At 38.4% G+C, this 12,526-nt stretch overlaps 1 protein-coding gene across 2 annotated transcripts in view; it reads right to left on the bottom strand.

The window, feature by feature from the left end:
- Nucleotides 1-12,526, bottom strand: part of ITFG1 (integrin alpha FG-GAP repeat containing 1) — a 307,787-nt gene that overhangs the window by 63,330 nt on the left and 231,931 nt on the right. For both annotated transcript variants that reach the window (XM_025371411.1, XM_025371410.1), the window contains exon 13: nucleotides 7,410-7,453. In XM_025371411.1, the coding sequence (XP_025227196.1) occupies nucleotides 7,410-7,453 (44 nt within the window). The remainder of the gene's footprint in view (nucleotides 1-7,409; nucleotides 7,454-12,526) is intronic.

Consider the following 12,526-nt stretch of genomic DNA (forward strand, 5'->3'; position numbering starts at 1 on the left):
CCAACATTTCTCAAAACATTTGGAACTTACTATCCCTACCAATACAGGGATATTATAGAGGTAGGGGTATAAACAATAACATTGAAAAATAATAGCAGCTAAACTTTTTGAGTGTTGATTGTGTATTAGGGCCTCCTATGGTCTATCTACATTAATTCCTCTAATTTTAACAATAACCTTAAGGTAGTGTGATAGGCAGAATAATGGTGCTCCAAAGATGTCCATGTCCTAATTTCCAGAGCCTGCTGAATATACTGCCAAAAAGGACTTAGCAGATGTAATTAAAGATCTCAAGATAGGGAGAGTATCTTGCAATATCCAGGTGGGGCTAACGTAATCACAAGGCTCCCCATAGGAGAAAGAGGAAGGCAGTATGGGTTAGTGTCAGTGATTTGAAGATGCAACACTGCTGGCTTTGGGTATGGAGGAAAGGGCCATGAGCCAAGGAAGATATGCAGCCTCAAGAACCTGGAAAAGGTAAGGGGATGTATTCTCCCCAAAACCTCCAAAAAGGAATGTAGGCTTGCTGACAACTTGATTTTAGTTCAGTGAAACATGGTTCAGGCTTCCAACCTCTAGAATTGTAAGAGAAAAAATCTGTGTTGTGTTAAGCCACTAAGTTTATGTTAATTTGTTACAGCAGTGATAGGAAACTTACACAGGTTAGTTTTACAGACATGGAGAATGAGGCTTAACAGAAGTGAAATAACTTCTCCAAAATTACTGTAGATAGTTGAAGAGATTTGCATTTTATGAATTATTTTCTTTTTTGAAGTAGGAGGGAAGGTTAACTACTGAGAACTGGAAACTGGGAAAGTAGAAAGGGTATTAAATAGTTCTTATGAAGAAAGAGAACTTCTGGTATGACAAGTAAAATGTGTATTTACAACACACGGAAGTATTTAGAGATGATGGATTAGCCTTAAAGTACTCTAGAGGGAGGAGTGGGTGGGATGGGTAGTAGGTGGTGATACGGGTGAAATAAAATTGGGCATATAATGATATTGTTGAAATTGGGTATGGGCACAAGAATTTTATGTATTTGTTCTGTTTTTTTTTTTTTTTTCTTTTTCGACAGTCTTACTCTGTTGCCTAGGCTGCAGTGCAGTGGCGTGATCATGGCTCACTGTAGCCTCTACCTCCCCAGGCTCAGGTGATTCTCCACCTCAGCCTCCCGGGTAGCTTGGGTACAGGTGCACACCACCACCCAGGTAATTTGTGTATTTTTTGTAGAGATGGGGTTTCAGCACGTTGCCCAGGCTGGTCTCAAACTCCTGGGCTCAAGTGATCCTCCTGCCTCGGCCTCCCAAAGTGCTGGGATTACAAGCACAAACCACTGTGCCCAGCCAAGGAGTTTTATTACACTAATTTATACTTTCATAGATGTTTACAAATTTTTAAAAAGTTAAAAAAATCAAGATAGAGAGCAATAAGTGACACACAGGAAGATACACTGATAAAAGCCAGGAAGTAAAACGGACAAAAACAAACTTCAAATAAAGCAAAACCAGTAACAATGCAAGGAGAGCTTCCAGTTTCTGGTCCGACATATAAAGTTCTTTAATGTTGTCACTCTAGTTCTCATAATAAGAAAAAAGCAAAGAAATAGAAAATCAACAACTTTTCTTAGATCTTTCAGAGAACTAAGGTCACAGGACAAACTGCTACTCTGCAAACTGGAGAGACAGACAGGTGGAAACAGAGTCACAGCTTACAAGAAGCAGACACCCAAGAGCAGAAGATCAAAGATGGAGCCAATACAGGTAAGAAGACTTAACTGAAAAACTGCTGGAAGCTCAGTGTAGACTAGCTTGAGTGTTCAAAACTCCAAGGGTTCAGGGCAGGGGGGAACCCACACACTTACATTTTTGTGAGTTTTACCTCCAGGAATTCAACCAGATTCTCATTGTGAAGACTGGAGAAAAACACCTTCATGTTTCCAGCAGCAGCATGAGAAGGTAACCATTCTGAAACATGCCCAGAGTTCTCTGTTCTTCCTAACAGCCTGCCTTCAAATAAAACTTTTACTAGAGCTTAACTGACTTGGGTTTAACAAAAGCCTAACTGACCTGGGGAAGGGGAAATACTCAACTTCAGCTCCCTCTCATCTTCCTGTGTCACCTAAGAAGACAGGGAAGCTGAGAAGCACTTGTGAAGGTCACAGCCCAGGGACACAGGTTCACTAAAATAGTGAGACCTAATGACAAGATGACAGAACACTTTTTCTATCCCAGTACTTCATCAACTAGGCTCCTGTAAAACAGGGAATTACAGTCCAAAGCACTGCAAACATTATCTTTCATTTTTTTTTTGAAAGTATAAGTATAAAAACCCTTTAATTATGTTAATTATGAGATTTTTAAACTGTATTACTGGAGAAAAGAGACCAAGTCTCCTCGTAATACTTTTCTTTTTTTCTTTTTCTTTTTTTTTTTTTAATTATACTTTAAGTTCTAGGGTACATGTGCACAACATGCAGGTTTGTTACATATGTATACTTGTGCCATGTTGGTGTGCTGCACCCATCAACTCGTCAGCACCCATCAACTCATCATTTACATCAGGTATAACTCCCAATGCAATCCCTCCCCTGTCCCCCCTCCCCATAATAGGCCCCAGTGTGTGACGTTCCCCTTCCAGAGTCCAGGTGATCTCATTGTTCAATTTCCACCTATGAGTGAGAACATGCAGTGTTTGGTTTTCTGTTCTTGTGATAGTTTGCTGAGAATGATGGTTTCCAGCTGCATCCATGTCCCTACAAAGGACATGAACTCATCCTTTTTTATGGCTGCATAGTATTCCATGGTGTATATGTGCCACATTTTCTTAATCCAGTCTGTCACTGATGGACATCTGGGTTGATTCCAAGTCTTTGCTATTGTGAATAAACATACGTGTGCATGTGTCTTTATAGCAGCATGATTTATAATCCTTTGGGTATATACCCAGTAATGGGATGGCTGGGTCATATGGTACTTCTAGTTCTAGATCCTTGAGGAATTGCCATACTGTTTTCCACAATGGTTGAACCAGTTTACAATCCCACCAACAGTGTAAAAGTGTTCCTATTTCTCCACATCCTCTCCAGCACCTGTTGTTTCCTGACTTTTTAATGATTGCCATTCTAACTGGTGTGAGATGGTATCTCATTGTGGTTTTGATTTGCATTTCTCTGATGGCCAGTGATGAACCTACAAAGAACTCAAACAAATTTATGAGGAAAAAACAACCCCATCAAAAAGTGGACAAAGGATATGAACAGACATTTCTCAAAAGAAGACATGCATACAGCCAACAGACACATGAAAAAATGCTCGTCATCACTGGCTATCTTTCATTTAAGAAGGAAACCGACACACCAAAGGAGACAAAAACAAGGACGCTAGAGGAAATATTTGTCTCCAACACAACAGCTACTGCAAACAGTAAATACAGCCTAATTCCTAGTCAGATCAACCTTAAAACTTCCACAGTAAAGGTCTGTCTACCTTAGTTCCCTTCACTTAACACATCATATCCAGCTTTCAATAAAAAATTACAGGGCATGCTGAAAGGCAAAAGACAAAACAAAACAAAAAGTCCGAGGAGACAAAGCAAGTATCAAAACAAGACTCATATATAGCAGACGTTTTGGAATTATCAGACCAGGAATTTAAAGTAACTATGATTAACATGCTAAGGGTGCTAATGGAAACAATTAGACAACATACAAGAACAGATGGTTAATGTAAGCAGAGAGATGGAAACTAAGAATTAAAAGGAAATAGAAATAAAAAATACTGTAATAAATGAAGAATGCCTTATTGGACTCATTGATAGATTGGACATGACCTAAGAAAGAATCAGTTAAGCTTGAAGATGCCAAAGGTGTAAATACACATAGTAGGAATACAAGAAGAAGAAAGAGAGAAAGGCAAAAGAAGAAATTTTTGAAGTAATAATGATTGAGCAATTTCCAAAATTCATGACAGACCTCAAGCCACAAAACCAGGAAGCTCAGAGAACACTAAGCAGGAGAAATATTGAAAAAATCTATACCCAAGCATATCATATTTGAACTGCAAAAAATCAAAAACAAAGAGAAAATCTTGAAAGAAGCCAGAAAAAAGAAATGGAAGAAAATATGACTGGGATTCCACATAAAACTGTGATATAATACAAAAAGTGCTCATGTGAGGTTGAAAACCATGAATTAGGGTGATATGGTTTGGCTGTGTCCCCACCCAAATCTCACCTTGAATTGTAATCCCCATAATCTCCACATGTCATGGGAGGGACCTGGTGGGAGGTAACTGAATCACGGGAGTGGTTTCCCCCATGGTGTTCTCGTGATAGTGAGTTCTCAGGAGATCTGATAGTTTTATATGCATCTGGCATTTTCCCTGCTGGCACTCATTTTCTCCCCTGCTGCCCTGTGAAGAGGTGCCTTCCACTATGATTGTAAGTTTCCTGAATCCTCCCCAGCCATGCAGAACTGTGAGTCAATTAAACCTCTTTTCTTTGTAAATTACCCAGTCGTGGGTATGTCTTCATAGCAGCGTGAGAATGGACTAATACAGAGGGGGCCGTGCCAATACGCAGAGCTACAGGTTTTTCTTCAGAAATGCCCAGTATCTTAGGCATAGGAGGGAATAAGAGATAGCTGGACTAACCCAGAGCTGAAATTCTCCCAGGCAGGTACAGTGGAAAGTCAGTGCTTTATAGGAGTTCAAGGTACTGGCAGAAGTAATGTTGGTGTGTGGTAACTAAATAAGGAGGTGGGTAAAGACAATAGTGGGCTGATACAGGTTGAGAGACTAATGGTTTTAAAGTGGAACAGGTATAATTAGAGTAACAGAGTGGGAGAGCTGGAAAATAGGCTGTGATCAGAGTTGGATAAATGAAATTAGGGTTTCAGAAGTGAAACCATTCTGGTAGATTAGGTTCGGGCTATGGCCATGGGAGTGAATAGCTAAAACTGAATATGAATAAAACACTCTGAAGTTTTCAAAATGGAGATGAAGGAATATGGGTGGGATCGGTTCATGAGCGGAGTAATTTTTTCCTCTTTCTATACACCTGATAGTCTGCCTATCAGGTGTGACAGAACACATAACCAGCAGAAGAGCTATTCAACTCATGAATTAATTCAAGTGGAAGAGAATACTATATCGGATGTACATTTTCTCTCTGTTTCACACTGGGTCACATCCATTATAACACTTTTTACTATGATCTGATGTCAAAGGAATATGAAGAAGAACCACTTTTTCAAGAAGTAAATAATTTCACAAGTGGGCATACATTTGACATTTGTGATACTGGGTAAGTACACTGTGCATTTGTTTACATGCTGATAAAATTGTGATCTATGGTATCAGTAAAATATCAGAGAGAAGGAAAATGATATATGCGAAGGGCAGCTCAACACGATCTTAATTTCAAAGAAAGTCATAAATGAATTAATGGGAGGCAGACACATTATCTGCAGAAAAGCCCAAAGGTGCTGGGTGGTAAGGGTAGTCATTACAAAGGCAGCTCTGCATGTTGGACTTTACTTATGTGACTTTCCAAATGGTTCTGTTCACTGTAAGACAGAAGTGGCTTAATATTTTAAGATAAGGAGACAGGAAGCCTTATGGATCTTAGAAGTGTCACCTGCCTGGCCAGGTGCAGTGGCTCGCACCTGTAATCCCAGCATTTTGGGAGGCTGAGGTGGGCGGATCACGAGGTCAGGAGACCGAGACCATCCTGGCTAACATGGTGAAACCCCGTCTCTACTAAAAATATAAAAAATTAGCCAGGCATGGTGGCGGGTGCCTAGTAGTCCCAGCTACTAGGGAGGCTGAGGCAGGAGAATGGTGTGAACCCGGGAGGTGGAGCTTGCAGTGAGCCGAGATTGCGCCACTGCACTCCAGTCTGGGGGACAGAGTGAGACTCCGTCTCACAGAAAAAAAAAAAAAAAGAAGTGTCACCTACCTTGGCTATATAGCGCTTACTATCAAACTTTCATCTAGAACTTGTAAGTAAAATCAGTGGTTTCAACTATAACTTTTTAAAGTTCTTTGCATGACCATGCAATAATCAAAGAGCCACAGAATGGAGATATGGTTCGTTAGAGGGAGAAATGTAGGTCTGAATGTTTCACAAAGTAGGTAGATAATATCTGAATGACCAAGTTAATCTTTAGGCTGATGAATCCCATCCACAGTTTTACAGTGATATAAAAGTATATGGGTTGGACCAAACATTCACATGCACATGGCAGTGACTGTGGTGATGCCTCATCCAGATCTTCTCTTCAGGACCTACACACTTATTCCTTGAGCTGGCCTGTGTTGGCTGCTAATAGCTCACAGCAGGGTTCCTACCTGGAGATTGTTCTTAGTCAAAGGGAGCTGCCTCATACAAATGTTAACACTTTCCTGGAGGCCTGTCTGGATGTGATGTGTGATTGATGCAAGAGTTCAAAGGCTGGGCCCCTCTGGCTCAGTTCGGGCCACATTTGAAGGATCATCTTAGCTCCAGAGCTCCCCATGCATCTTCTCCTTCTGCCACTGCTGCTTTCTTCACTACTTCAGAGGTGTTGCCCCAATTTGAATCTAGATTATATCCCTGTGTCAGGGTCTGTTTCCACACTTCTTAAATATGGGAAGTTTCCCAACTATACATAAAATATTGTCAATGTAATGTTTAATGACACTGTAAGAATATGAGACAATAATGAGAACATCTAGTTTGTATTGCAGTTCCACTATTTAATAGCTCCATGACTTTGGATAATTTAACTTCTCTGTGTCTCAGTTTCCTTATCTTTAAACACTGGCTAATTTCTTTTGAAACAAGGATTACTACAAAGACCCCAAACAGTTCCCTGTACACACACACAAACACATGCATACTTTCAAATACAATATTCTTATTTCAGTTTACATGAATTGGTTCTGACAAAAACTAATTATTTTCACATTTGTTATTTCACTGAAACATTCTATTAGACAGCAAGTCAATATTAAGACTACACACAAAAAAGTCACTAATTGCCTACTATATGCTTGGCTCTGTGACCTATACCAGGTACACAAGATGACGTGGTTCTTGACCTCAGGGGGTTACAGTCCTGTGTGGAGAGGCATCTAATCTAAACAAGGGTAATGAAATATTATAAATGCCAAAATGTCTTAAAACAATTGGAGGGGTAGTCACTCCTCTAAGGATATCAGAAAAGACTTCATAAAGACGACCCTTCAGGTAAGACTGTTTTTAGGAAAGGTACTTTACTTTCAGCACAGTTTTCTTGAGTAATGAAGGATTCTTTACTGCCAAATAATGATGATATTTGATTATAATCTATACCAACTATTTTGTGTGAGTCTACTTATACAGATAATTTTCATAGACACATTTATAACAGAGTTAAGTTTACTTACTGTTATCTTACGAGGACAGTCATTAGAACACAGACCACTAAGAACTGTGGAAAAATAAACAACAGGCAATTATTACTATTATAAGTTTATATTTAAAGTGAGCTCTAATTTTCTCCCTAAGATCCATTAATATACTCTATTGATTCATAATCACAAGCAGAAACCAATTCCATTTCTTTAGATCTGAGCAAATTAAAGTTCTGTTGTTCACTTTATACCAATATTTCAAAAACCTAAACCGTCAAGATGCTACTATTTTGTGAACTATATAGGTGAGATAAATTATGATTATATCATACCATACCTAAAATAGAACCGTAGATTCTGACAGAGGGGTGCTAAATGAGAACCAACTAAATGTATACTAAGAAAAACAAATAAAGCATTCAGCACTTTATATCTCAAACTAGACTTTTCCCATTATGTAATTCTGGGTCAAAGATTTTGGGTACCCTTGATAACTAATATAGAGAGCATAACTATAAAATAATTGATGAGTCTACAACAAATAAACAAAAATAACTTTGTGATACATTTATTCTATAATCAGCAAAAATAGGTTAAAATATCTGAATAATCTCTATCTAAATAATATGAGTTCTGAAATAAAACCATATTTGTACCACTTTTGGTGAAATGATAGCTTTGATAAGAAAGCAGCCATTATATGCTATTATTTAAAAATGCTATACGTTATAAGATAAAGAGCTGATAGTTCTCGGTATGCACAAATTATTTTCATAATTGTGAATATTTGTCTGTATATTACACATATCCAGAAGAAAATGGTTGATTCTGTTTGTTTATATTACATGACTATGGAATGACAATCATTCTAATACAAATGTTTGTCTTAGGCAGGGTGCGATGATTTGAATGTTGGTATCCCCCCAGATTCATATCTTGGAACCTAATACCCAATGTGACAATGTTAAGAGGTGGGGCCTTTGTGAAGAGATTAAGTCACAATGGTTCCATCCTCATGAATGGGATTAATGCCTTGACAAAAGAGGCTCCAGTAATTTCTCTTGACCCCTTCTGCCATGTGAGGACATGGCAACAAGGTGCCATTTTTGAAGCAGAGGTGAGACCTTACCAGACATTGAATTTGCCAGTACCTTGACCTTGGACTTCCCAACCTCAAGTACTGTGAGCAATAAATTTCTGTTGTTTATAAATTACCCTAAGGTTTTTGTTTTTTTTCTTTTTGAGACAGAGTCTTGCTCTGTCACCAGGCTGGAGTGCAGTGGCATGATCTTGGCTCACTGCAACCTCCGCCTCCTGGGTTCAAGCGATTCTCCTGTCTCAGCCTCCCTAGTAGCTGGGACTATAGGCGCATGCCACCACGCCCAGTTAATTTTTGTATTTTTAGTAGAGACGTGGTTTCACCATGTTGGCCAGGATGGTCTCAATCTCTTGACCTTGTGATCTACCTGCCTCAGCCTCCCAAAGTGCTGGGATTACAGGTGTGAGCCACCGGGCCTGGCCAGGTTTTTTTTATTTTAATAGCAGTCTAAATGGACTAAGACACAGAGGATGTAAGGTAAAAGGCACCAAGAAATGAGCATGACATATTTCATCACAAAAGAGAATACCTGTTCATTTACTATAGAATATTTGCATTAAATTCAACCTGAGGAAACAGTGAAATAAATATTTTACACTAGCAAGCAGTTTTCAATGTTTAAATTTCCTTCCCCAGCACAGTGCCTGGTTCTCACTCTTTTATTATGAAAACCCTCACTTCTCACTCTCCTTTTATCTTCTTCCCTAAAGTTTAGGTAGACATTGGTAGCTCTTTTCCAATTGTTCCAAAATGATTTGCACAAGCCTTCATTTAAACCATTTCTAGCTGACCCACAGTTATTTACGCACACATATGTCTTTGCACACAGATGTTACCTCTGCATCATTTTATTCCTTATTTTCTCAGGGTCTCACCCAACATATTTGCTCAATAAATACTTGTTAAAGGATGAAAAAAAGATGGTTTATTCAGGCTAGGCACAGTGGCTCACGCCTGTAATCCCAGCACTTTGGGAGGCTGAGGTGGGTAGATCACTTGAGCTCAGGAGTTTGAGACCAGCCTGGACAACATGGAGAAACCCTGTCTCTACCAGAAAAAAAAAAAAAAAAATTAGCCAGATGTGGTGACACGCATCTGTGGTCTCAGCTACTCAGGAGGCTGAGGCAGAAGGATCACTTGAGCCAGGAAGCAGAGGTTGCAGTGATCTGAGATCATGGTACTGCCCTCCGGCCTGGGTGACAGAGGGAGATCCTGTCTAAAAAAAAAAAAAAAGGTAGATTATTCAGTAAATGGTGCTGGATAATTGGTTACTTGGAAAAAAATAAAGTTAGAGTTTACCTCCCTATATAAAACGCATATTTGACAAAGATAAAATAATAAAAGAACTCTTAACCTTGAACAATAAAAAGACAACCCAGTTGACCATAGGAAAAGGATCTGAATAGGTATTTCTCCAAAGAAGATATACAGATGGCCAATAAGCTCATGAAAAGATGTGCAACATCATTAGCTATCAGAAAAATATACAGCAGAATCACTATAAGATGCATGCCCATGTTCATGGCAGCATTAGTCACAATAGCCAACAGGCGGAAGCAAGCCAAATGTCCACTGACAGATGAATGAATAAAATATGATAAATACATACAACGGAATATTATTCAGCCTTAAAAAGGAAGGAAATCTTGTCACATATTACAATATGGATGAACCCTGAAGACATTATGTTAGGAGAAATAAGCAGTTATTGTATAATTTCCACTTACTGTATAATTTCATTTAATGAGTTATCTAACCACTTATTATTGTATAATTTCATTTAATGAGTTATCTAAAGTAGTCAAATTCACAGAGACAAAGTAGAATGGTGCTTAGTCAGGGCTACGGGGAAGGGGAAAAACGGAGCTGTTTAATGGGTATAGAGTTTCAGTTTTGCAAGAAGAAAAAGGTCTGGAAATGTGTTTCACCACAATGCAAATATACATAACTCTACTGAACTACACCTTAAAAATGGTTAAGATGGCAAATTTTGTGTGACACGTTTTTAACCACAATTTAAAAAATGGTTAAGATGGTAAAAAAAAAACCCACAATGAGTTAACATTTTATACACACTAAGGTGGTTACAATAAAGCAGTCCAAGAATAACAAATATTGCTGAAGATGTGAAGAAACTGGAACTCTTATACATTTCTGAAGGAAATGTGGAATGGTGCAGCTGCTTTGGAAAACAACGTGGCAATTCCTTAAAAGGCTGAACATAAAGTTCTCCTTTGACCCAGTAATTCATTTCCAGCCATAGTCCAAGAAAAACAAACAAGCAAAAATCCAAACAGAAACTTGTACATCAGTGTTCATAGCAGTATTATTTATAATAGCCAAAAGGTGGAAACCATCCAAATGTCCATCAAATGATCACTGGATAAACAAAATCTGGAATATATATGCAACAGAATATTATTTTGCAATTAAAAGGAATAAAGTACTGAATGCATATTACAACATGGATGAATCTTGAAAACATTATGCTAAGTGTAAGGGAGGAGACCATCCCTCATATTGTCTTATGCCCAATTTCTGCCTCCAAAGAAAGAAGAAGTAAAAACTAAAAGGCAGAAATGAAATCCACAGGTAGACAGCCCGGCGCCGCACCCTGGGCCTGGTAGTTAAAGATCCACCCCTGACCTAATCGGTTCTGTTATCTATAGATTACAGACATTGTATAGAAATGCACTGTGAAAATCCCTATCTTGTTTTGTTCCGATCTAATTACCGGTGCACGCAGCCCCCAGTCATGTAACCCCTGCTTGCTCCATCAATCACGACCCTCTCACACGCACCCCCTTAGAGTTGTGAGCCCTTAAAACGGACAGGAATTGCTCACTCGGGGAGCTCGGCTCTTGAGACAGGAGTCTTGCCGATGCCCCCAGCCGAATAAACCCCTTCCTTCTTTAACTCGGTGTCTGAGGAGTTTTGTCTGCGGCTCGTCCTGCTCCAAGTGAAAGAAGCCAGTCACACAATATGACCCCGTTTATATGAAATGTCCAGAATAGGCAAATCAATGGATACATAAAGTAAATGAGTGGTTGCCTGGAGCTGGGGGATGATGGGAGCATGACAGACAATGGGTACAGGGTTTCTTTCTGTCGTGATGACTATATTCTCAAATGATTGCAATGATGGTTGCACAACTCTGAGAATATGCTAAAGCCATTAAATTGTATACTTCAAATGGGTCATGATATGGTATGTGAATTACATCTCAATAAAGCTGTTACAAAATAAGAAAGATACCATAAAATTTTAAAAGACTACTGACAAAGGGGGTGAACTTTTTGTGATGTAACAGTATAAAGAGATACTATTGCTAATATAAAAAGAATTTCTAGATATCAGAAGATAATCCAATAGAAAACAAAGGATTTCAAGAAGTAATATCTAGAAGAGAAAATGCAAATAATCAAAAAACACTGAGAAAGACACTCAACTGCACTAGTTAGGAAAAAACCAATATTATTCCCAAGAGATAGGTGAAAAAGAAAAGCATGATAAAATTGTCTGTAGGGAAAATAATAAATATATTCACCAAGGGGTCTTTAACATATACTGCAGTACATTTACAAATCCATTAGAAAATAAGAAAGGACAAGGACTATAGATAGAAATAAAGATACAAATGGCTCTTAAATATATGAAAAGATGCTGAACTTCATTATAAGAAAAACATGAAATAAAAATAGGACATATTTTTCACCTAACTGGCAAAGATAAAAAAGTTTAATAACCCCTTGGGATGTTGAAGGTGTTAGGAAAAGAGCATTTTCATATATATAGTTAGGTGGAAGTAGGAAATTATACAATTTCTGTGAAGGGGTATCTGTTAAAAAATACAATATAACGTTCAAAACAAGGCAGAATTAATCTGTGGTACTGGAAATTATAGTAGCAATTACTTTAGGTGAACTGGGTTAGTAACTAATAAAGGGGCTGGAGGGCACATTTTGGATGTTGGTAGTATTTGTTTCTTGATCTGGGTGTAATTGTATGGGTATGTTTACTGTTAAAATTTATAGACCTGTGCACTTATGTA

This window comes from Theropithecus gelada, chromosome 20 (genome assembly GCF_003255815.1).
Source record: "Theropithecus gelada isolate Dixy chromosome 20, Tgel_1.0, whole genome shotgun sequence".
In the NCBI taxonomy this organism is placed as follows: domain Eukaryota; kingdom Metazoa; phylum Chordata; class Mammalia; order Primates; family Cercopithecidae; genus Theropithecus; species Theropithecus gelada.